Here is a 24,011-nt window from a genome sequence, read left to right on the forward strand (position 1 = left end):
CTCAAAAATATATTCTAAAATATTTTCTATTTAATTTTCATAGTTTTAGTTTAAGTTATTGATGATTATTTAAAGGTTGTTGGCTATTAATGGGTTAAAAGGATCTCCCATATTTTTTGGTTCACAAAAGAATCTATGTCTTCCGGACTAACACGAAATTCATTTAGAGCAGTCTAGTGTTAAATTGTATGAACTTAATTGCTTGTTTCTCATGTTTTAATTACAAAACTAAAATTCGTTCATTAATTTTAAGTCCACTCTGTTCGAGTGTTTTTTTATTATTTTCAAACAATGAAATTGCCGCACAATCTGTCACGCTGTTTTGAACATTGAGAAATGATTTAATAATAGAATGATTACGGGCGCTAAAACAATGCCGTCACAACAACTAAGCCTGGGTCAATAATTGTGAATCACCAATTCAATTCGTTCATTGTTCACACACAATAACTCGTATTCAAGTACAAGAATGCTGATCGATAACCTAATTGCGTTCTATATCGTATAAGTCGATTAGAATTTGTCGACATGTTATTGTGCACAGTTCTACGCACAATGTTTGTAAACAAATTGCATGAGTATGAATGGTGACAATGGTTGAATATCTTATTTAATGTGACTGGGCGAATAAAGTATATTTAGAACCACTGTTTCTAAATATTAAGTATCATGGAAGACAGATTAAAGTGAAAGATTTTTTCGTATAGCTTATGGAGAAAATTGGTCGATTTTAATGAACTAGGGTAGAACGCTCATTACACTAGTATTCTGAAGGCCATAATTAACCAAATTGGCCCGAATTATATCAATAAGGTCATTTTTTATTTGTATCAAAATAAATGTTTGATAAAGGATTAAAATACAACAAAGATTATGTCTTTTTCAGAATCTGTACAATTTTTTTTACTACCATGACAATATTTTTTATATTATCGAATTATTATTGTAAAACTATAAATAGCTATGGTCTATCTACTGATAAATTAAATTTTTTTCATATTGTAGCTTATCATGTCAAAGTCTGATACAACATGTGTGACCATGTATGCAGTGTTTTGAAAAATGTAAAAAAACATGAATTCTAAAATCCATTTGGTTTAAAGATGAACAACATTGGTAGGAATAAATTTATGATTTGGATGAATCAATGTCTAACTTATATTCCCAACTCGATTTTAAACAGAAAACCTGAAATTCCATTCATTTTTTCCGTTTTTAGTAAAATGTTACAAATATGTCAAATGAATAAAACGAATTGTTGCATTTGTTTTTATTTATTCTGGCCAGGTGTGTTTTTTCTTTGTTGGCAAAAGATATCCTACCTTGAATAATGAATTGTACCATGGGTTGATAGGAAAAGAAACAATCTGTTCAGCCTCAGTCTTATGGATTTCCAACGGGAAAAATGTGCTTCATTGAAATATTAATTTTAGAGTCCAAATCCGTTTCAGAAAAATTTGAGTCGATTTACAAATGTCAGTCTGCCTGGCTGGTGCGCACGATCACTTTCGAAGGAAGTAACCGATTTCATCCAATCATTTTGCACATCGTAATATTTCTTCTAAATGATCAATATTTTCTTGAAAATTAATTTTGAACCAAAGTTTGCGCAACTTATATTTGCACCAAGTCGGTATGGTTTAAGAAGGGGCTTATCCGCCCCAATGTATCAATCTCATATTAATCGAACCGAATATCCAAATTGAATCTAATATTTCATTTTTACCAAGCTTAGATCAAGTCTGAACTGTCTGGCTGGTGCGCACGATAACTCTCGAAGGCAGCAACCGATTTTATTCAAACTTTGCACATTTTAATATTTCTTCCAAACTTAGTTTAAGTTCGAAGGTGGGGAATATCGGTCCACTACTTCTGCTACCTCCCCCACAAAATGGCCAAAATTGTGCTAAAAATTAATTTTATAATAACATTAAAACGGACTATCGGATTTTAACGAAACTTTGTACAATGTATTATCTTTACCAAGCCTAGATCAAGTTGAGGATGGGACCCATTGGTCTACTCCTTCTAGTGCCTCCCCCACAAAGAGTACATTTTTTCAATATTTATAAATACAATATCAGGCGAATGGAATGACCGAGTTGTACAAAGTACAATATTTTAACCTTACGAAGATGGGACCCATTGGTCTTCTCCTTCTGGTACCTGCCACACAAAAGGGTCAAAATGTTCAATATTTATAAATAAAATATCAGATAACTTTACCAAGCTTAGTTAAGTTATGAAGATGGGACCCATTGGCCCACTCCCTCTGGTACCTCCCCCACAAGGGATCAACAATTTCAATATTTAAAAATCCAATATGATGACAATAGAATGCCCGATTAGAATCAAATTTTGAGCAACCTATTATCTTTACCAATCCTAGATCAAGTCCATAGCACAACCTAATATTTGGATTAAGTCTATATAATGTTTGAAGACGGGGTTTATCGGCCTACTCCATCTTTGTGCATATGTTTGTAACAGGCAAAAAGAATCGAAATAGACCCATGGTTCCTTTTGAGAATATGCATAGAATCACTTTCTGAGTCGATTTATGTATGTCCGTCCGTCTGTTGATGTTAAATTGTAAATAAAGTACAGTTCGCATTTATAATCCGATTTGGATGAAATTTGGCACAAATCACTTATTTGGCCCAAGGACGAACCCTATTGAATTTGCAGAAAATCGGTTCAGATTAAATATAGCTCCCACATATATTTCGTCTGATTTTAGGTAAATGGTGCACCAAAGTCCCTGAAATCATTCGATTTGGCATAGCGCACTTAATTAAGTCTAGAATAACGTGTGCTAAGTTTCGTGAAAATCGGTTCAGATTTTATAGTTTCGCCCGATTTTAGGTAAATTGTGCACCAAAGTCCCAGTAAATCTTTTGCTTTGCACTTATTTTGGCATAGCTTAGTAAATAAAATCTAGAATAATGTGTGCAAAGTTTCGTGAAAATCGGTTCAGATTTAAATATATTTTCTTTATTTTATTCCGATTTTATGTAAATGGTTCACCAAAGTCCCCAGATATCTTTCGAGTTTTGTATAGCGTACTGAATTAAGTCTAGAATGATGTGTGCAAAATTTCGCATATAAATCGGTTCAGATTTACATACACCTCCTATATATATTTTTGTCCGATTTTTAATAAATGGTGCACTAAAGATCCATAGCTAGGCCGATTGACACAACGTTCTGAGGTTAATATACATTATTCTCTGGCAAGTTTCTTTGAAATCGGTTCAGATATTGATATAGCATAGCTTCCATAATCAATGGTGTCTAATTGAGATTAAATTTGTTTTTTGCCTTAAATCGATTTACAAGATTAAGCATAGGTTGCAGAAGTCGGTTTAGATATAGATAGATAAAGATCACATATTTAAGTTCGTTCAATTTCATGTCAATGTTCCTTCGAAAAAGCGAGTGGTGAAGGGTATCATATAGTCGGCCCAGTCCGATTTTACTACTTTCCTTACTGGTTTAATATGTAAATCTCTCATGAAGCGAGCGAAATATCAAAATTGCAACAATCTTTGTTCATCAAAAAATTGCAACCACTCCTTCTGTCCAATATGAAAACCTCTTTTAATTATATTGTTGTTATAAACGGACATCCTTTGACCGTGATTTTAAGATTTTCTATTATGGACAAGGTTCAATTTTATCTTGGCGAACTAAATTTATTATAGAATAAAATTATTTTCTATTTTTACGGTATTTTGCTAGGTATATAAGACCTCTCCAGATGGTAATTAAGGTTAAAATTAATCAACTACTCGAAATATTGATTTTCACTCTTGAGCAAAGTTTTACCTCTTAATAAGGTCTATAAATTTTGCTTTGATATAAAATCAAAATGGCACATTTTCGAATTTTCTATTTTCATGATTTTTCGCACTGGGTTTATGATTTGAGGGATGAGGCAACCATAATGTCAGTACTTGTTGGAGAGGTTTTTAACTTGCGGATATAATAAATTATAAAATATTCCCGAAAATAGGATCGCACTGGTTTTACTAAACTAGTCAAGTGATTGGTAATTCCATCCAGTGAATTTCTTAAATATCACATATATTCGTTGGCATACAATGGCATGCGCCCTTTTCGCAGCTCCTTTTACGTATCAGATGACAAGTAGAAATCTGTTTAATCGTTTATATTTCATTATAAAATTAAAACTACAATAATGAGAAAGAAATTTGTTAAACTCATAACAACAAACAAGTAAAACACGACACAATATGAACATGACAATTTGTCGCTTACGAATCCAAAATTTCGATAAACTCTTTAGGCTAGCCGCAATTAAAAAGAAAATATTGTAAACATTGGCGGCACTGACATTTCAATGAACCAAAGAGCCCAAATTCGATCATTTATTTTTATGGTTATTGTCAACTGTAGTGGCGACCATTTATTGTGGTCGTAGGTATGTAACCACTCTGTTTTGTTTGTTTGCCAAGAGAACGACAGAGACATCATATTTGGTGTTTTGAAATTGAATACTCCGAACTCCGTACTACTGGACGATTAATGGAGTTTTGTGAATGAACACAAAACGGACAAGTAAATGAACAATAACGACAAGTCGCAGTGTTGTGCTTCGATTAAACTGAACCGTTCTCAGAATTATTAGTGTAAACAATTAATACACTATTTGAAACCGGAATGTTATGGTAGTATTTATGAATAGTGGTTTTGTTATACGAATGAAGATCTTAAATGACCCGTGATAAGTGTTTAGTACATAATGATTACAACTTCTAGTTTTGAATGTCGTAGAGTCGTTACTTAATAGGTATTTCGAAAACCAATGTCGAAGATATTGCACAAAATTATGGACGACGTAAAATACAGGTAGACGGTACATTTGGATACCGTCTGATATTGAATTTTTAAATATTGAAAATGTTGACCCTTTTTGGAGGAGGCCTTAATCTAGGCTTGGTAAAGGTCATACAAAGTGTGTTTGAAATCCTCTGAAATTGGATTTAAGTATTGAACATGTTGACGCTTTGTGGGGGAGGTACCAGAAGGAGTGGACACATATTCCCCATCTTCGAACATGAACTAAGTTTGATAGAAATATTACAATTATCGTGTGCACTAGCTTCAAATGGGGGCTATTTCAAAACATGGACTCAATTATTTTTGCATTCATTGTTACCCAAAATTGGAAATTTTTCCCATCCTCAAAAATATACCAGACAAAAGTGTATATATATATATACCTATATTTATATTTTTATCATATAGCGATCACATTTCCGGATCCAGAACTTTTAAGACATATTTTTCATACAAATCCTTACTTTTATAGCGAACCACGGATATAACGAACTTTTTTATAACGAATTATTTATTAGGTCCCAACCATGGTACAATTATAAAAGGTAACAGACAAAATTTTGATTTGATTATATATATATATATATATATATTTGACAAATTATGTTTTTAAAAATCACCCAACAGGAAAATTGGGAACGGATACAATTTGAAATTGTTCTTTTTTAAATGTGCTCCCGTATTCAATTTACTCAATCTGCCTGCTGGGAAAGTTTGAGGAATATCTTTCTTGAAGGAATAACTTATTCCCAGCATTTTCATATGTGTTACACATATATATGGCAATGGCTCAATTAAATGAAAAACGTAGAAGCGATAGAAATATAAATTTTATAGATTTATTTTTCAATTTTTATTTTGAGGATTACAATTTAATTTTCAAAATAAAAATAATTTTGATAATTTGTTTCATTGTTTACATTTTTCTGTCAAATGAGTTGATATAACAAATTTCCATGTTTTTTATAACGAATTATTTATTATTCAGTTTTCATATATTTTAATTTGGTTATAGCGAACATGCTACAAATATACGTAATACTGACAAAGACAATACTCACAAAAGTTAATTTTTACTTTAACGTTGGCAACCTTTACAAAAAGTGTCAGCCGTAATGTGAAATTCATTAAAGAAAAGGGGAAGCATTTTAAGAATTATCAAAAAGAACACAAAACCTACCAATTTCTAACTGAATATACACACTTTTCTACTAAGCCTATATTATGCCTTACCTTGGATATAACACATTACCCAAAGTTCCTCTACACTGCAGACTTTACAGATATTTTTCGATTGAGAAGCAAATTTTGACCTACCTTCGAAACCAATTGATTTTATAAAAATTTGGAAAGACAATGTGTTTTTTTATATTTAAAACTTATCGCACTTTTTCGCACACCCTTTTTTGATAAATACAATAAACATTTCATTGCTTAAATATTCTTGTGTTCCGATTTATTTTCAGTATTATTTTTCAATACAAATATTTATGAACACCGCGAATATTTTTAGAAAACACACCATTCACGCAAATTATTTCTTTGTGAAAAACGCCTTCTTGATGGTTATTGGATGTATTGATTGCTAATTTATAATTTTGAACTTTTCTAAACGTAAATAATTTCTTTTTAATGAGTTGGTGGTCGGAAAAATGTGGTCAATTTTTAAAAATAAAAAAGGAAGGAAAAATTGGTCAATAATAAAAATATTATTTTACATACAATGACGTACAGACGTAAATTATTGCCGTAAACATCAATGTTAATAGAGTATTTTTTTATACTTTTTTATAAGTTTCTGTGGTCTACATAACTTATATGATCATTACCACACCTTATAAGTAAATATCGCGAAATTTTACTTGAGCTTGTGTAGTTGATTATCATATGATCGGCCCCATCCGACAATACTGATCCGCTCAATGGTTGTACTAAATTAGTTTGTTGCACGTATTTGTAGTTAATGAACAACATAAAGTAACATTAACCAGCAAGGAAAATTCAAAAGTCGGTCGGGGTTCACTTTGTGTACATACAAGAGATGCTCATACGTACAATGTCCTGTCGATAGAACATACATATTTTCTTTAGAGGAGCTATATCTAAATCTGAACCGATTTGAACAAATCTTCGCATACACCAATCTGTACCTAATTCAGTACGTTGTGCAAAATTTTGTCTTAAACCGGCAAACATTTGTGTTATATCTAACTCTCAACCGATTTTCTCCAATTTCAGTACGGTTCGTCCTCGGGCCAAATAAGACTTATGCAAAATTTCAAGTGTAACACATTTGATTCTGGGACTTAAATGTGTTGTTATAAAAATTTAAAATAATAGAAAAGCAATTGGCGAATAGGTCCAGAAGTCTATTGTTGATGAAGCAAAAAGTGCTGTATTCTTTTCGTTTTTAGCGGCTGAATATTTCCGTAGATGAGCATATTTATATTTTTCGACAAGGTATCTAAAAAAGTCAAAAAATTTCCCTTTGCTACGTGGAATTAGTAGGATTAATAAAAAATTTCAACATTTTTGAAAAGGCAAGGATATGATGGCGTGCCTAAAATGTCAGGCAATTTTAATGGAGTTCAGGCCAATATTAAATCAAAATTACCTTGTGCAGTAAGCATTAATTGTCCCTCATTTTAAATTCAAGTTTAAATGCAGCAACAAAGATTCGAAAAATTCGATGTATATTTTCTACAATTTTGAAAATTCTTTCTTTTCATTCTTTTGACACATCGCTCATTTGCTGCAAGACAGGCATAACTCAAAAAACGTGATTTTCGAGTTAATGATGCACGATTGTTCGCTATAATAGATCTCATGTTGTGTAAAAAATTCATATGAATATCTCTTACACACTCTGATTGTAACACTAAAGAATTTCCTCTGTTCTATGTAATGTCTGTGTAAATTGAAAACTTAAAACGCAGTTTCTGCAAAATCGTTTTTTTAGTTATCCCTGTCTTGCAGTAAATGAGCGATGTGTCGAGTTTTTTTCCTTCTGGAATTTTCATATATTCATCAAGGTCTTTTATAATCAATATAAATTTTCCACCCCCAGACCATGACCTCTAGTTTGTCTCACAATGTTGTTAATATTTGTGTGTAGGGGTTAGATAAATGTGTACTGAGCCTAGTAAATGGTAAACATTTGCTATCAGAATTGGTAGATAGGGTTGAAAATGAGATTTCGGACAGACGTAAATCGACATAGAGTTATAAGTCGTACGTTTATATAGGCGCCATGCTAAACCTTGATTTAAGAACGTTGACAATTGTCTGCCAATGTTGTTTAATTCTTTGAAAATCCAAAATTTTACTTTTACCCATATCACCAAGAAAATGTTGCTATAACCTTTAAAATACGTAAAATATGGCGGGACCTTTATATGGGTCTATGTCAAAATAGTTTTCTACTATGAAGTTCACCCACCAAGAACCAAAAACGCCTGCATATAATAACTTCGTTGAGAAATTTCGCATAGTTTCAATAAAATGACTGATTTTGGGATGGGATTTTTATATGAGGATTATGTCAAAACGAAAAAGTTTTTACCCAACAAAATCCTATGACAGACACTTTGGTTAAAAATGGCTAAAAATTGTGTTTTTATATGCCAATCCTTGCGGTTAAAATATTCATAATACTGAAAATGGGACAAAATCATCTTTTATGTGAAATTTATATACTTAAATCACAATCTCATATTGTACGATGCCCCAATGACGTAAATCTGGCCAGTGGCATAGATAATGTATGTAACTTAAAACCGGACCTTAAAAAATACAAAGATGTTGTGTAAATATTTTCTTTGTAGCCAAAATATTTGTAAATGTTGTATAAAGAAACTAAATTACAACAAACGCTAGAAATCAATCAATTTTTATTGATGTTTCCATTTTGTTTCGTTTCCGCAAAATTTGTTTTCCATTGAGTGGTGGATTAACATTATTGTGGTTTAACGATCGGAACACATTCTTTATATTCGAAGCCAGCAACAAGTTCCGAAATTGATTTCCAATTCAAATTCGAAGTGGAAATAATGTGCTTGTGTGTATGTTTGTTTGTTTTGTAAACGCTCTAATAACTCCCCCTACAAGAACAGAACTGATGAGATCCATTTGTTGGCTGGCACTCAAATATTCTACAGATAGATAGCTTTGCCATGGATTTCTAATTCGTTAACAACCCACCACCACCACCTCCGTCATCATCGCCGCCAGTGGCAACATAACTGGCAGCTGTTGCTTTAACCCCATCACTCGCTCGCTGGCGGTGATCACAGATTTCAGTGTTTGGCGAGAGAGTTAAACTGAAACTGGGGAGCATTTGAACTGGAAGCGTTCTCGTTCATTGTCTGTCATCTTAGCGAGTATGTTAATGCGGCGGACAATGTCGGTCGGTCACACATCTCCATCTATTCAGTCACCCATCCATCCGTCCATATTTATAGTGAATGCATGTGTGTTTGTGTAGCACGTTTGTTCTACTGAGCATTCAAAGCTTTCAATTGCTGGTGTGTGCTGTGCTGTGCGGTGCTGTTGTTGTTGTACTATTGTTTTCTGTTTACATTTTTTCTGTTGTTGTTGTTTTCTGTTGTTTTTTTGCTGTGCTCTTCGGTCTCCGTTTGTGTTTTCGCAGAGTAAATGCAAATATTAACAACGTTTGTGTTTTGTTGTTTAGTTCATTCGTGGCCGTGGCCCTTGACAGTTGTCTATTTTTCGTTTGTCGTTTTTGCCGTTACGTTCCGTTGCGTTCTTTCGCGCCTTTCGTTCGTGATTGTTGTTGTTGTATTTTGGATATTTGAAGCGCCGTGGCGTTACCAAAAGAAGTTCTAACACAAAACATCGTGTCGTGCGTTCCGACAAACCAAAGAACTCAATTTGTCTAATTATTCCGTTGAATAATTGCCCCAAAAGATAAATTATACAAAACCATAAAAGTCCCATTTTAATTAAGATTAAAATTTGAAACTTTGAATACAACGAAACTCCAAACCAAAGAACAATGGGTTGTGCAACCAGAACCATTAAATGTATCCTGCTAATATTCAACACGCTATGGGCTGTAAGTTTCTGTTCTATGGGATACCCAGTTTTTGTTATGGTGTTTCGAATTTAGCCTTTTAGTTTGAGAATCTAGAAACAATCTGCCATGCTAAGAGATCCCCGACTTTTGTTTTGGAATTTGCAAACCCGTTTGAACTTTCTCTACCATTTTTGTGGTTTTCGAATACCTTTGGCATGGAATTTCCCTTCTAGGGTTTCTATGCTAATGACAATGACAATCAAGACAATAAATGATGTTACCGGTGATGGCGATGATGATGACACTGCTGATGGCGATGATGATGTAGTTGGCGTTGACGTAGTCACTGCCCACAGTTTGATATCAAATGTTCCCAACAACACTACACAGCGTGTTAGCTACTGGTTTAAACATGTCTTGTGTATCACCTTGGCGAATGATATCATCTCAGCTAGCTAGCTCAAGTCGCTTTTCGAGTCGTGTGGTCGCAGACATAGTGCTAGCATAACTATTTGAAGAGGGTGTTGTGCGTGTTAAGTCATAGAAATTGTTCTACGTTACGTTATAAAAATAATCGCTCGATTTTATCTGTATTCATCTGCCAACATTACAGAATTCATAGACTGATCTGCCGATGACCCCCACATCTTCCACACCCCTTTTGATGCCGAACATGTGTGTTAGAATCGACAACAAAAACACAGTGTTCAGAATTACAAATGATATTGACTGAATGGAAGATTTCGTTTTATTTTATTACTGTTCATAAATAAAAAAAACAGATTAAAACATATGTATCAGCTTTGAGCCTTGATAGTTTAGCTAGCTATAAAAATTATGGGTGCCATACACCCATACCTTGGATTATCTCTTAACTAGTTTCTTGACATTTTTATGTTAATTTAACAACATATCGAGCCATATCGTCTCAAATCGATTGCATATGTTAAACATTTTTCTCCTAATAATTTGTTAAAGCATATATAATGTGAATATGTTTAACAATAGTCTTAAAGTAAACAAAAAACTATGCTAAGTTCGGCCGGGCCTAACTTTTTTATCCTTCACCAAAATATCTAAAAGTATTGTGGGCTCCTTGGAGAAAACTCATGTTATGACAAAACCTTGAACTTATCGAAAAATACGTGAGAAAAAGATGATTGAAATTCTCAAATATCTAATAGAGAGACTACCACAATATGGGGTTATAATAAAACGGAGATCAATATTGATAGTTTTTAAGTAGTGAGACTTGACAGCCAATGATAATATAAAATGCCATATTACAGCCAATTTGATCAAAATCCCCATATTGAGGAGTTTCATATTATGTGGACTACCCTTAAACGTGGTTCAATATTAAAATGTTTTATTACGGAAATATGCTATACAATGAGAACCCAAAATACAAAATTACAGCCAACTTGGTTGGAAAATGTGCCCCAAATCCATAAAATATCTGATACGGAATTCGTTATTTGGTGGTTACCCTTTAACTTGGGTCAAAATTAATAATTTTTGGCACGGAGAAACTTGGGTTCAATGAGAATCCAAAATACTAAATTACAGGCAGTTCGTTTGGAAAAACGTGTCTAAAATGCTCAAAATACCGAATATTGGGGAATACCGCTATATGGGGGCTACCATGAATCTTGGTCAATATTAATTATTACAGCCAATTTTGTTGAATAATGTGTGCAAAATCCCCAAAATACCGAATATTGGTACCCTTATATGGGGGCTACATCAAAGCGTGGACCGATGTATGCGAGTGTTAGCAATGTATGTGCTAAATTTTATCATTATCAAGAATATATGGGACAAAATTGCCAATTTTTTGAAATTCCATTTCCAAAAAAATCGTTGTTGTTTTGTTGTTGCATTGAATTACCGAAAAACAAGTAAAACGCGAATAATTTCCGAAAACTCTAAATGCCCGATTTTGGTTTGCGCCATAAACAAATACATCGATATATACCAATTTCTATGCGGTCCATTAAGGACCATGAATTACGTAGCTCACAATATTTTTGAGATAAATTGGGTACATGTCTCTTCTGGCTGAAGTTTTTAAAGTTCTGTTTTCGCAAAAGATCAAAATCCGTTTCAGATGTTTTTTTGAAAGTGAAATTTTCCACAGAAAATTTTTTTTTTGAAAAATTTAAATTAAAACTAGAAGATAAATTACAAAAAAAGAACCACTAAAAATCGAGCTTCAAAATGTCAGCGTTATTTAAGGGTAGACACAGATCAATTTTCGAAAAATGATAAATAGGGACGTAATCCTCATTTTGTAGGCTTTTAATTTTACCTTGGTACGAATGCCGTGAAATTAATGGCTAAGCCACATATCGAGAAAAAACATAAAAACCCTGGGTTGTCTCACCCCATTGTTACCCATTTTTTACGTTAATTAGACACAGCATCCAGGTATATAAACTTTGGAGGTCAATATCATGAAAAGTTCGAAACGAGAGATCAATAAATCCAGAACAATTAAATTTTTTTCAGGTACTTTAATAATTCCGGATTAGCCGCGGCTTCAAAATATAAAAATTTAATATACACTCCACGTTATTGTAGAGGGTGTAATTAATAAAAAGGCTGCATTTTTATATCCACAGTCGTAATGTGCGCCCGATATAACGATTAATATATTGGCAGGTCCATTCGTTAAAGCAAAAAATTCGTCACAACGCGATGTTTTTCAGATGCAATTTTATTAAAAACATCTTTAAATAGTTTTTATAAGATAAATGCATTATTCCTTATACCCAGTATGCAAACTTGGAAAACGTTTTTTATATGCGGTTGATAGTTTAATATGACCGAACGAATGACCGAATTCATTAAACTAAGTATGCGTTATAACAAGCGTTGCCTGTATGTAAAATCTGTGAGGATCTTATATGGGTCTTATGTTTACACAGAGGTTTTATCCCAACTACATGTATAGTTAGTCATTTTCGAAGAAGTAAGGTCCCATCACACCTTCGGAGAAAATAACGCATTAAAGTGAAATTTTCTATATGCAATGGCCTCTCTTTAATTACTTGTGAATTCTCAGAACCCCAAATACGAGAATCTTAATTATTAATATACCGATTTTGTAAACCAAAGCACGATATGTAGCAGAATCATCATTTTTGTAGTAGGTTTTGATAATTTTTATTTCAGATCAATATCAGACTTTCAACTGAAAGAAAAAATGGTTTAACAACTTAGTTTGACAGATGACGAATTGGACAACTTTTTACTTCAATTGATCATGTGTTTTGCTCATAGAATACTGGTCAAATTCCACAGCCAACATTTAAAATGTCTTTGCGCATCATTTCTTACCCAAAGCCGAATACAGGGCCTTTAATTCGAATATTAAAAAATCAAAGACATTACCAAAGCACAACTAACCATTTAGAATTAATAAAGATCAACTGGTCCTTATAAACCCCAATGTTCTCAATACAGACCCATTGGTCTTTATTCAGGCCTGTGATTTCTATACAGACCTGTGGACTCTCTCTCTGTGGACATTACAGTTTAGTGCTGCTTTTCTTAAATTATTCAAATTTATAATTGTCCAATTATTGAAACCCAAGGTATAATATAAACAGAATCGAAAATGTTTTTTCCGTTTCCAAACACTGTGTTTTCCTATTGTTGGTGATTTCTAATTGATGACATAGACAATATCTGTCACTTTATTACCCAGGTCAGGGTGTTTCATTAAATTAGACTGTTTGCCAACTGACTATAAATCACCGATGTTATGCTCTTTCGTCGCCTTAATGTAATTGAATACGAATGTGAACAGTAATCCTAGCCACATCAAATTGAATGGCATGTTTTGTACGTTGTGAAGTATGAAATTAAAGAGTAGTAATTAAATTCAAAGGAGTGGCTGTGTTTTTATTTCTGCCTAGGGACATATTTCAAAAGGAAGTGTGAAATAAATTATTTTTGAAACAATTTATTATATATTTTTATTACATATGATAAGACGTTGTCAAACAATGAGCTTACGGTTTTGGCGTTATTCAATACTTTTTTTCCTTAAAGGAAACAAATTAGTTGTTGAAATTTTCTTTTAGAAGCTATACGGAATTCTATGCAACAATTGTAGTGACGCCAATGGCACATACACCACACCACAAATCTACGTGGGCATAAACATTTGACCATGTTTTCCCACCAAAACGAAACAAACAAAAACCACGTCTTTTATGAGTTTTCTTCTTGCAAAAGCACTTGAATTGCTCAATTTTCAAATCAAAATATGTCTTAATTGCCGCCTTTTGTGTAAGTGTGTGCGTTTCTTTTCCGTTTCACTTTATGCTTCTCGGCATATTTTTAGTTTATGGGTGCGTAGGAAAACATATTTTTCTAGAAATGAAATTAAAGTGTTTTCTTCTGTGTAACTGTGTGTGTTGTGTGCCTGGCCATTTTTGTCTGTCTAACTGAGTTCGTATTTTATGGCTTAGTTTTTTTTTTTTGTTTGCTTGTAACGAAGAATTGAAAATCTGACCGCAACCATAATAAATTGGAAACAGTGAAGAGATGTGGGTGTTAGACTCAATATATTTTGAACATCGATAAAGAAAATTTAACAACAACAATTTCTTTAGGTTACTCTTCCAATGAACCTCGTTTGTTGCGTTTATTTTTGCTGTGTTTGTGTTTTGTTTTTTTGCGATTATTAAGTCATTCATAATAAACAAATGACATTTGATTAATTTCTCTCCATAATGAGATCGGCCCCCTTTTTTAGCATTTGTTTATTTTCAGCTGCTGCTTTGCGACCGACAATGCCAATCACAAGGAGTAAAAGTCATTTAATGTGTCTGGGAGCAATGCCAAATAATAACTGTAATTGTGGTGACGATTGTTTACTATCGCATTATTAAAATCCAATTAATATTTCAATCCAAAGTCAATTTGCATTCTTGAAAAATTGTTGCATTAATTCGCATAGCGCGCTTTATAACAATTGAGGGAAATTAGAGAAACATGAATTTATATTTGAATCACACGAATACACCCTAATATATATATATATACTAGTGAACAAAACTAACGCAACTAAAATTTGCAAAAAATATTTAATGTCGTAGAACTTTTTCTAAAAATAAACATATCGTGTTGGTTTTTTTACTTTTAAACTGGGTATTTTATTAACATTCTAAAAACAGAAGTAAAGATTCAAAAATATGTTTTAATATAATAAATAATTATTTATAGACAAGAAATTGTCTGAATTTTTGCTTGGACAAAACTAAAGCAACTCTACTGTACAATCAGATGAGCTCTAAAACTTAAGTTATTTTAACCGTATTAACCACATCCATATTATTTCTAAATAATCAGAAAGCCAGATTGTCTTTCCCAAAAGCTCATATTAATTGGAATCCAACTCACTGGAGACATATTATGTTCTCGGATGAATTAAAGTTTAATATTAAAGGCTCAGACACGAAAAAACTATCATGAGAAGATCAAATAAATTAAAGGTTCAAGGGTATTTGGAAACATGGAGGTGGGTCAATAATGGTATTGGGATGCTTTTTTATGGAGTTCGATCTATTTACGAAATTCATGAAGTAATGGATCGGATTGTTTGTACAAATGTGTTCAAAACGCTATAATTCCCTTCGCTGAAGAAAATATTATAGATAGCAAAATCGAAAAGAATTCACAAGCAAACAAACATCCCAGGATCAAATTGAGCTTTTTATTGATTCAATGCCTAATAGGTCTGCTGTCGTAATCAAAAATAATGTTTATGCTGCCGATTACTAGCAAAATTTGCTTATAAGAAAAAATCAAAAAGTTGCTTTAGTTTTGACCTAGCAAATATTGGGTCAATTTAGTTTCTTGTAGAATATTTTTTATTTCAAAATAATTTTTCCGCTTTTATTTTTGTTTGTTTTTAAATTGAATAAATTACTTATTTATTTCAGAAAAAAAAACATTTGCTATAAATTTATTTTCAGAAAAGTTGCTTCAGTTTTTGGTGGTCACATTAGCACACACCTTAAGGGACAATTTTTTTATTAACCCTCAATTTGTTTTGGATATTTTGTTATTTTATTATTATTGTATTAGAGTGCCTAATTGCGGATGTTGAGAATACGCCCACTTTTAATATAATGAAGAAAACTTTTTCAAGTCAATTTAAATAAAACATTTATAATCGAAGATGAAGAATATTATACCATTCCTTCTTATTCTACAAATGGTCAATGGATAATGCGAACAATGTATCCGATTTGGTAAATACTCTAAACATCCTAATATCTTTGTCAAGCTTTTTTAATGCAAAAATGGGATTTTTAAAGCCACTTCTTGTAGTACCTACCCCATAAAGGTTCAACATTTTTGAAAATGTGTAAATCTAATACGAACCTTATTGAGTTTTCCATATGTTTATAACTTCGCACAAAGTAATATTTTTACCAATTCGAAGTCAGAAATTATTGGTCTGATCCCTTTGGTTCATAATCCACAAAGCAAAACTTGACTCGACATATTTCTGGCCACTTCTCAAAGGGTTAAAAAATGAGAATGCTAAATCTATGTCGATTCCGAAAATGGGTCATATGGATCATCTCCCCCTCATACCTCATTTTTGAAAAAGGAGAGAGTTTTAAACAAAAAGAGATGAAAAGTATTTACTAAACACAGACTAAAGACAGGCTTGCCGATTCTAGGGTTAAATATTTATTTGTGAACACGATGACAAAGTGTATTCCCTAAGGATATATGCGGTATCCTTAATTATTGATAATAACATAAATTTTAGAACCGGTTTTACTAAACCAATAAACGCAATATGCTTATCATTAGAAAACTGAAACAATTGCCACATAAATCGGACAGTTTAAAAATTAACTGGATTCAGTTATCTTCTCATGTCTTAAAAACTGTTTCACAAAAAAAATTAAGAATTCTTATGTGGGACTTAGCCCACCTTAGGAACTATAGAAATCTGAACCTGTGTGTACTTAACATGCATAAACTATTAATACTTTAGAGGTTTTCGGGAACTGCAACAGGTCGTCGACTTATACAATAATTAAATCAAGACCGATAGACATGTGGTACAGATGAATATCATATTCGGAACATCCGATTCTAAATTCTGAAAATCCAAGCTAAGATCGAGATACGACAGTCACTTCAAATAGTATTGTGGTGGAATTGATGACACTATAGGTCACGACCTGCGCTATTTAAAATTATTTGAAGCTACAAACAGTAAAAAGAAATACATAGTTGAATTTGTTGGTTTATGTTGTTGTCTTTGTGATTAAAGTACTTCTTTTCGCCGTGAACGAAATTTCCTCTCAGTTGGACATCTAAATCAAAAAATTCCCAAAAGATTAACAGGATTTGGTACAAAAAATATTTTAAAACAACTTTTTAGTTCATAATGAAAAATTGGTATAAATAGTTTTGCCTAAATTCATGACTCAATTGTATGAGGGTCCTTACTTCACTTATTTCTGAGAAAACACACATTCATTTTTCCATTGTAATTTGGAGTGCATTTTTATATGAATATCCCTACTACCTTCTAATGATCTTGAATTTAAAAAAAAAAAAAACCAGTAAGGAAAGTAGTAAAGTCGGACGGGGCCGACTATATGATACCCTTCACCACTTTGAGCATATTCAACAGATGAAATAGAAGCTATATCTAAATCTGAACCGATTTCAACGATTTCAGGAAACTTAACACACATCATTCCAGACCTCATCCATAACGCAGTGCCAAATTTCGTGCAAATCGAAAGATATATAGGGACTTTGGTAGACCATTTACATTAAATCGGACGAAAATATATATAGGAGCTATATCTAAATCTGAACCGATTTTCAGGAAACTTAACACACACCATTCTATAACTAATTCATTACGCTGTGCCAACTTTGGTGCAAATCGAAAGATATATAGGGACATTGGTGCACCATTCAGATTAAATCGGATGAAAATATATATGGGAGCTATATCTAAATCTGGACCGATTTTCAGGAAACTTAACACACACCATTATATTCCTAATTGATTACGATGTGCCAACTTTCGTGCAAATCGAAAGATATATAGGGACTTTGGTGCACCATTTAAATTAAATCGGACGAAAATATATATGGGAGCTATATCTAAATCTGAACCGATTTTCAGGAAACTTAACACACATCATTCTATACCTAATTCAGTACGCTATGCCAAATTTCGTGGAAATCGAAAGATATATAGGTACTTTGGTGCCACGTTTACCTTAAATCGGACGAAAATATATATGGGAGCTATATCTAAATCTGAACCGATTTTCACGAAACTCAGCACACACCATTATGGACCTAATTCAGTACACTATGCCAAATTTCGTGCAAATCGAATGATATATAGGTACTTTGGTGCCTATATCGGGCGAAAATATATATGGGAGCTATATCTAAATCTGACCCGATTTTCACGAAACTCAGCACACATCATTTTGAACCTCATTCAGTACGCTATGCCAAATTTCGTGCAAATCGAATGATATATAGGTACTTTGGTGCCTATATCGGGTGAAAATATATATGGGAGCTATATCTAAATCTGAACCGATTTTTCCCAATTTCAATAGGGTTCGTCCTTGGGCCAAATAAGTGATCTATGCCAAATTTCATCCAAATCGGATCAAAAATGCGACCTGTACTTTGTTCACAAAAATACATGGACGGACAGACGGACGGACAGACGGACATGCGTAAATCGACTCAGAAAGTGATTCTATGCATATTCTCAAAAGGAACCATGTGCCTATCTCGTTTCCTTTTGCCTGTTACAAACATATGCACAAAGACATAATACCCTGTACCACAGTGTGGTGAAGGGTATAATAATCTTAATAAAATGAATTAATAAATATTTATATTGCTAACGATTTTAAGAAATCTTAAAAAAAAACAAATAACTTAAATTCCAATGCATGTGACACCGGACCTAATTAAGAATTTCCTTTTGCAACAAACTGTGAACCTGCAGTATGATTAATATTAATTTCCGCCACTTCATGACTCATACGATCAATGAATGTTTCTAATAACTGAGTAAGAAATTCTTGATAATTAATTTAATATTCTTTAGTTTTTACCATATTTTAGAATAAGGTAGGATATTTCAATGAACCTTTCTCTTCACCTGTAAATAAATTCATAGAATATTTACGATTGAGTAATTAACGGATGTTTGTTTCTCAAAACAGTATTTAACATTTGTGTAGCTGTCTAGGTTTCACTGTATAACAACAGCGTGTTGTTATTGACTGACATACATAAATGAAAAACATTTTTTTGTATGATGTGACCAGATTTCAATGTCAGTTTTTAGTAATGATTTAATTGCAAATGACTTAATGTACATCTCATGAGACATTTCTATGAATCAGATCGAAATTGCATCATACCTAATAAAATATCTAATGTTTGTTGTTGTTAAATAAAAAATAAACCAAAAAACCTAAATAATTCAATTATCGCCTGCTACTTATTCCCCACTTTGGAACTGAAGATAATCTCTACAAATCTCTAGAAAAAGAAATCGACACTTATGCTTCAATGAGATAATAGAGGAAATAACATGTACATACCCAACAAAATTGTCAACACTTGTTCACTCCTAGTTCTTAGTGTATTAAGCGCTATAATAAAGGTAGAATTAGTTATACAAATATAAATACATTTGTTTATTTGACGCATACAGTAGTGTACAGTAAACCCTCTAGCTTCGGGACATTGGCAATTATTTGCAATAAAGTTATTCGTGTGTCATGATATATCCAACACCTAACAAAGTAGGAGTATATTCCTAAATTAGCTAAATTTGTTCACAAATATTACTGGTTTTGTTTCCTGTCTAGAATACGTACAAGTTTCGACACTGCCCCTTGGATATTGATTTTTACTGTAATCATTTTTACTTTTTTGTATATACACATTTTAGAATCGGATATATGGAACGTTGCGCTTTTATAAATTCTAATATATAATGGCACATGTTTATTACACCCTTCACCACACAGTGGAACAGGGTATTATGCCTTTGTGTATTTTCCATGTATTTTTGTGAACAAAGTACAGGTCGCATTTATGATCCGATTTGGATGAAATTTGGCATAGGTCACTCATTTCGCCCAAGATTTAGATATAGCTCCCATATATATTTTCGTCCGATTTAATGTAAATGGTGCACCAAAGTTCCTATACATCTTTCGATTTGCACGAAATTTGGCACAGCGTAATGAATTAGGTCTAGAATGATGTGTGTTAAGTTTCCTGAAAATCGGTTCAGATTAAGATATAGCTCCCATATATATTTTCGTATTATTAAATGCAAATGGTGCACCAAAGTCCCTTAATATGGTGCTGATCGCTATAGAATTTTGGAGTCAAGGACGACACTTTTTGTTATCGGTAGTGATCAGATGATATATAGGGGATGTAATAAACCGAAAAGTTTATTTTTGTCTGGTCTGTCTAGCGGCCACAAATTTTACACAAGAACAGGGATTTGGTCTGCTATTGAGAATAACTGTTTTTATAAAGATATGTCAATATTTAGTGTGTCAAACCAAGATTCTTCCGGAAAAGACTCAGGGTAAGAAAATATCGCAAATATCGAAAAATACTCGCCAGGCTCTGAATATAGATCCGCAGAAAGTTAGACTTCATTGGTTGTTGTGTAGGGTATCGTATGGCCGGCACCGTCCGACTATACTGATCATATCATATAGATCATCCAGAAAGTTGGGCAATGCCGTATAACACTATATTCGGAGATCTTACCCGTGTATAGCAGTAGATGAGTATGATGCAACCACCACTTTTGACATGTGGTGAATTCATCTACTTTATTATAAAAAAAATCATTCAAAAGTTGCATTTTCTAATGATTCTCTTTCCACATTTTTAGATCTTTGGCGTATTATTGCTGCTTCTGGCAGGATTCGGTTGGGATGCAATGCCACAAAATTATGGCATTGGTATAATTGCATTGGGATGTGTAATTCTTCTTACCTCTTTGTTTGGATGTTTCGGATCGATTCGGGAATCAGCACGAAGCTTATGGACAGTAAGTGGACTTAAATAGAAAATTAAAAAAAAATAAAAGATTATTAAACTTATTTCATAATTTTTCGTAGTATGCCGTAATGTTGCTGATTCTACTGGTCCTAACGGTTGTTTTCATTTGTTTGAACACCAGAGATGTCTTTAAAAATTATGCCATTCAAGAAGTAAATCAGTTATGGGACCAGGAAATGATACATCCTGGTTCTATGGATCAAAAACAGATTGTCGTGAGTATTATATATAGATCTTATCAAACTTCATATTTCTAAACACCAATATTTTTAATCTGCAGTATGAATGCTGTGGCAAAAATGGACCCGACGACTATTTGCTGGCCGGTCGTATCACACCATCCAGTTGTTGCAAGGATAGCAACTGCATCAATCCATTGAACATTTACGTAAACGGTTGTTTGGCGAAAATCGAAGAGGCCTTCTCTAATGAAGCTTTGACTTCACAAATTTCCGAATGGGTTTTGTTGGGTCTAAATGTAAGTAGCATGAACACACATTTTTTATATCAATTCTAATCTATTGTCGATGTATTTTACAGGCTGTAGTTCTGTTGATGTCAATAATGTTGGCCATTCATTACACGAACCAAAGGCGGCGTTTCAATTACTAAATGCTGATTGAGAACAGTTTCTGTTAATAGTGGGTCAAATTGAGAAAGTAAAAAAATGAAAACTTACCACTACCTCCAAGCAAAAAGTTGATGTCACGTGTACCTAAAAATACAGCTTACAAACTCTTTAATATAGACAACATATTTTTTTGTAATTGTTATAATGTAGGATATATTTAATATATACATTTATATATATATATGTTTTTATTAATTCGAATATACACATAAAAATATATTTTTTAAATCTATATAAAAACTCGAATAAAAACATAAAAATTAGATAATATTAGAATATTATATTTACGAGGAAATTTGTTTTGTTAAAATCTAGTAATAAGTCGAAATCGTATTAGGACATTAGACCTTTTAAGTGTGTAAATAACTTTAATCAATCGTTATATTTAATAATCCGTACTAAAATATTATTGAAGTTAGATAAATGTTGGTATTTATTTTATTATAAAACTAGCTGACCCGCAAACCATGCCTTTAGATTTGTTTTTATACCCTCCACTATAAGGTGGAGTGTACAGATCGTTTGTAACACCTTGGTATTTATAAAAACTCAGATAAAGAAACATTACAATACTGAATATCTACAATTTGATGTTTTTGAGTCTTACTTCTATTTTAGCATTCTAAAGTTTCGGTGGAAATAAGTTCATTAAAAATTTAATTAGTGGAATATAAATTTAATAAATTTAAATGTACATATAAGTTTGACTATCGAATTTAATTAAGTTTTCCCCAATATATTTATAAGGCTTCCACAGAATGATAGCCCAATATTAAGCAAGTTGTTTACATATTCCACGATTATTTATAATGATTTGAAATATGCGCATACATAGCTATTATTCCTTGGATATTTGGTATTGAAAATGTTCAATATTGGTCCACTTTTTTGTTAACAAATTCTCGCTTTAATATATAAAATATTGGTTAGGACTAATCTAATTGCTCAGAATATTAGCAATTTTGCAAAAATCAGGCTTATTCATTCCAAATTCAAAGTCTCAAAAATGAACTAATTGAATGTTCATAGAAAATTGTATGCTACGGTTGAAAATCCACCCCAAGTCAATAAAATTAAAACCGGGTTTAAACAAAACCCTTAGCTAATGATGACACAATCTCAAAAACAAACTTAATTTGAAGGTAATAATTAAGTTTGAGTGAAGTTTGATTCACAAAATTTATATGATTTTTAGCTATTGTGGTAATTTTAGTGAATTGCAGTAAGATGTGCTTACAAATTCTCTAACAATATGAAATATACAGATGACGATTCACATAAAATGTGGTATAAAATGCAGATCTAGATCTAGTATGTCTATTCATTTTTTTTTATAAAAAATAGCTTCGTAAGAACCCTAGGGAGGAATTTTTCTATTTCTTATGCGTTATGCTGCAATCATCAGGTGCTCAGGTGCTTTCTGATCAGTTAGATTAAGAGATTAAAATCGTAATTTTATTGGAACAAAAGATTGAAGGAGCAACCCTGTCTAAATCGACATACACTGTTGGCCAAAATAAAGCAACTGAATTGCATGGTCAACACTAAAGCAACTTTTTGATTCTTTCTTATAAATACGCAAATTGTGCTAGTAATCGACAGCATAACCATTATTTGTTATAACGGCAGCACATTGAATCAATAAAATGTTCAATTTGATCCTTGTTCCTTTGATCCTCAAGTCGCCAAAGTACCGAATAAAGCGGCACCCCCGCTCTATGGATGCTTCCCCGAAATATGATCAAATTTTGTTATGGAGATTTTCCTCCCGATAGGAACCCAAATTATTATATTTTGGCCGATTCGGGTTTGAATTTCCTAAAAAAAAATAGTGTTATCCTTATGGGGGTTACCCTAAAAAGTGCACCAATATTCACAAATTTTAGTAGGTAGATTTTCTACACAGTGAGAACCTTAAATACCAACTTACTGATTCGGTTCATCATAATATCTATTGAGCTACTCTACAAAGTGGACCGGTAAATAATCAAATCTAGGTACCTTTTCGACTTTGTGGCCTTTTAAGTCAGAATCAATAAAAATAAATGTAAAAAGTCGCTTGACATTGACTTTTAAATTTTACTAAAACGCAAATTTCACAGCTCTATAAATTTGTTTAACCCTGCTACTAGGTTAGACAAAATCACAAATTTTATGTTGGGGTCATATTATGACCCACATATTTTGTTGAGAGAAATAAAGCCGAAGTATGTTTGGGGAAGAACCTATATATCCGAGACTTGTACTAAATCTATTGTTAGCTTAAATATAATGGTCTGTCAGGTTTAGTTCCTCAGGATTCTCAATTCGGTTCATAATATGTTTTTATCAAATCGGAAACTCCATTTT

At 32.5% G+C, this 24,011-nt stretch overlaps 1 protein-coding gene across 1 annotated transcript; it reads left to right on the plus strand.

The window, feature by feature from the left end:
• Positions 1 to 9,859: 9,859 nt before the first annotated feature.
• LOC133331391 (protein late bloomer) lies at positions 9,860 to 21,663 on the plus strand. The gene is made up of 5 exons (XM_061539786.1): positions 9,860 to 9,937; positions 20,862 to 21,020; positions 21,091 to 21,246; positions 21,312 to 21,509; positions 21,572 to 21,663. The coding sequence occupies exons 1-5, from the start codon at positions 9,878 to 9,880 to the stop codon at positions 21,641 to 21,643; spliced, it is 645 nt and encodes a 214-aa protein (XP_061395770.1). The 5' UTR covers positions 9,860 to 9,877; the 3' UTR covers positions 21,644 to 21,663.
• Positions 21,664 to 24,011: the final 2,348 nt, after the last annotated feature.

This window comes from Musca vetustissima, unplaced genomic scaffold, assembly GCF_032173495.1.
Source record: "Musca vetustissima isolate MV318-11 ecotype Yass unplaced genomic scaffold, APGP_CSIRO_Mvet_v1 utg2694, whole genome shotgun sequence".
In the NCBI taxonomy this organism is placed as follows: Eukaryota; Metazoa; Arthropoda; class Insecta; order Diptera; family Muscidae; genus Musca; species Musca vetustissima.

What these genes read in the sequence shown, in the direction of transcription:
- LOC133331391 (XM_061539786.1), top strand. Translation starts at nt 9,878, where the DNA reads ATGGGTTGTGCAACCAGAACCATTAAATGTATCCTGCTAATATTCAAC. An exon ending in CAGCACGAAGCTTATGGACA is followed by an intron (nt 21,021 to 21,090) that starts GTAAGTGGACTT and finishes AATTTTTCGTAG; the next exon opens with TATGCCGTAATGTTGCTGAT. An exon ending in TGGATCAAAAACAGATTGTC is followed by an intron (nt 21,247 to 21,311) that starts GTGAGTATTATA and finishes TTTAATCTGCAG; the next exon opens with TATGAATGCTGTGGCAAAAA.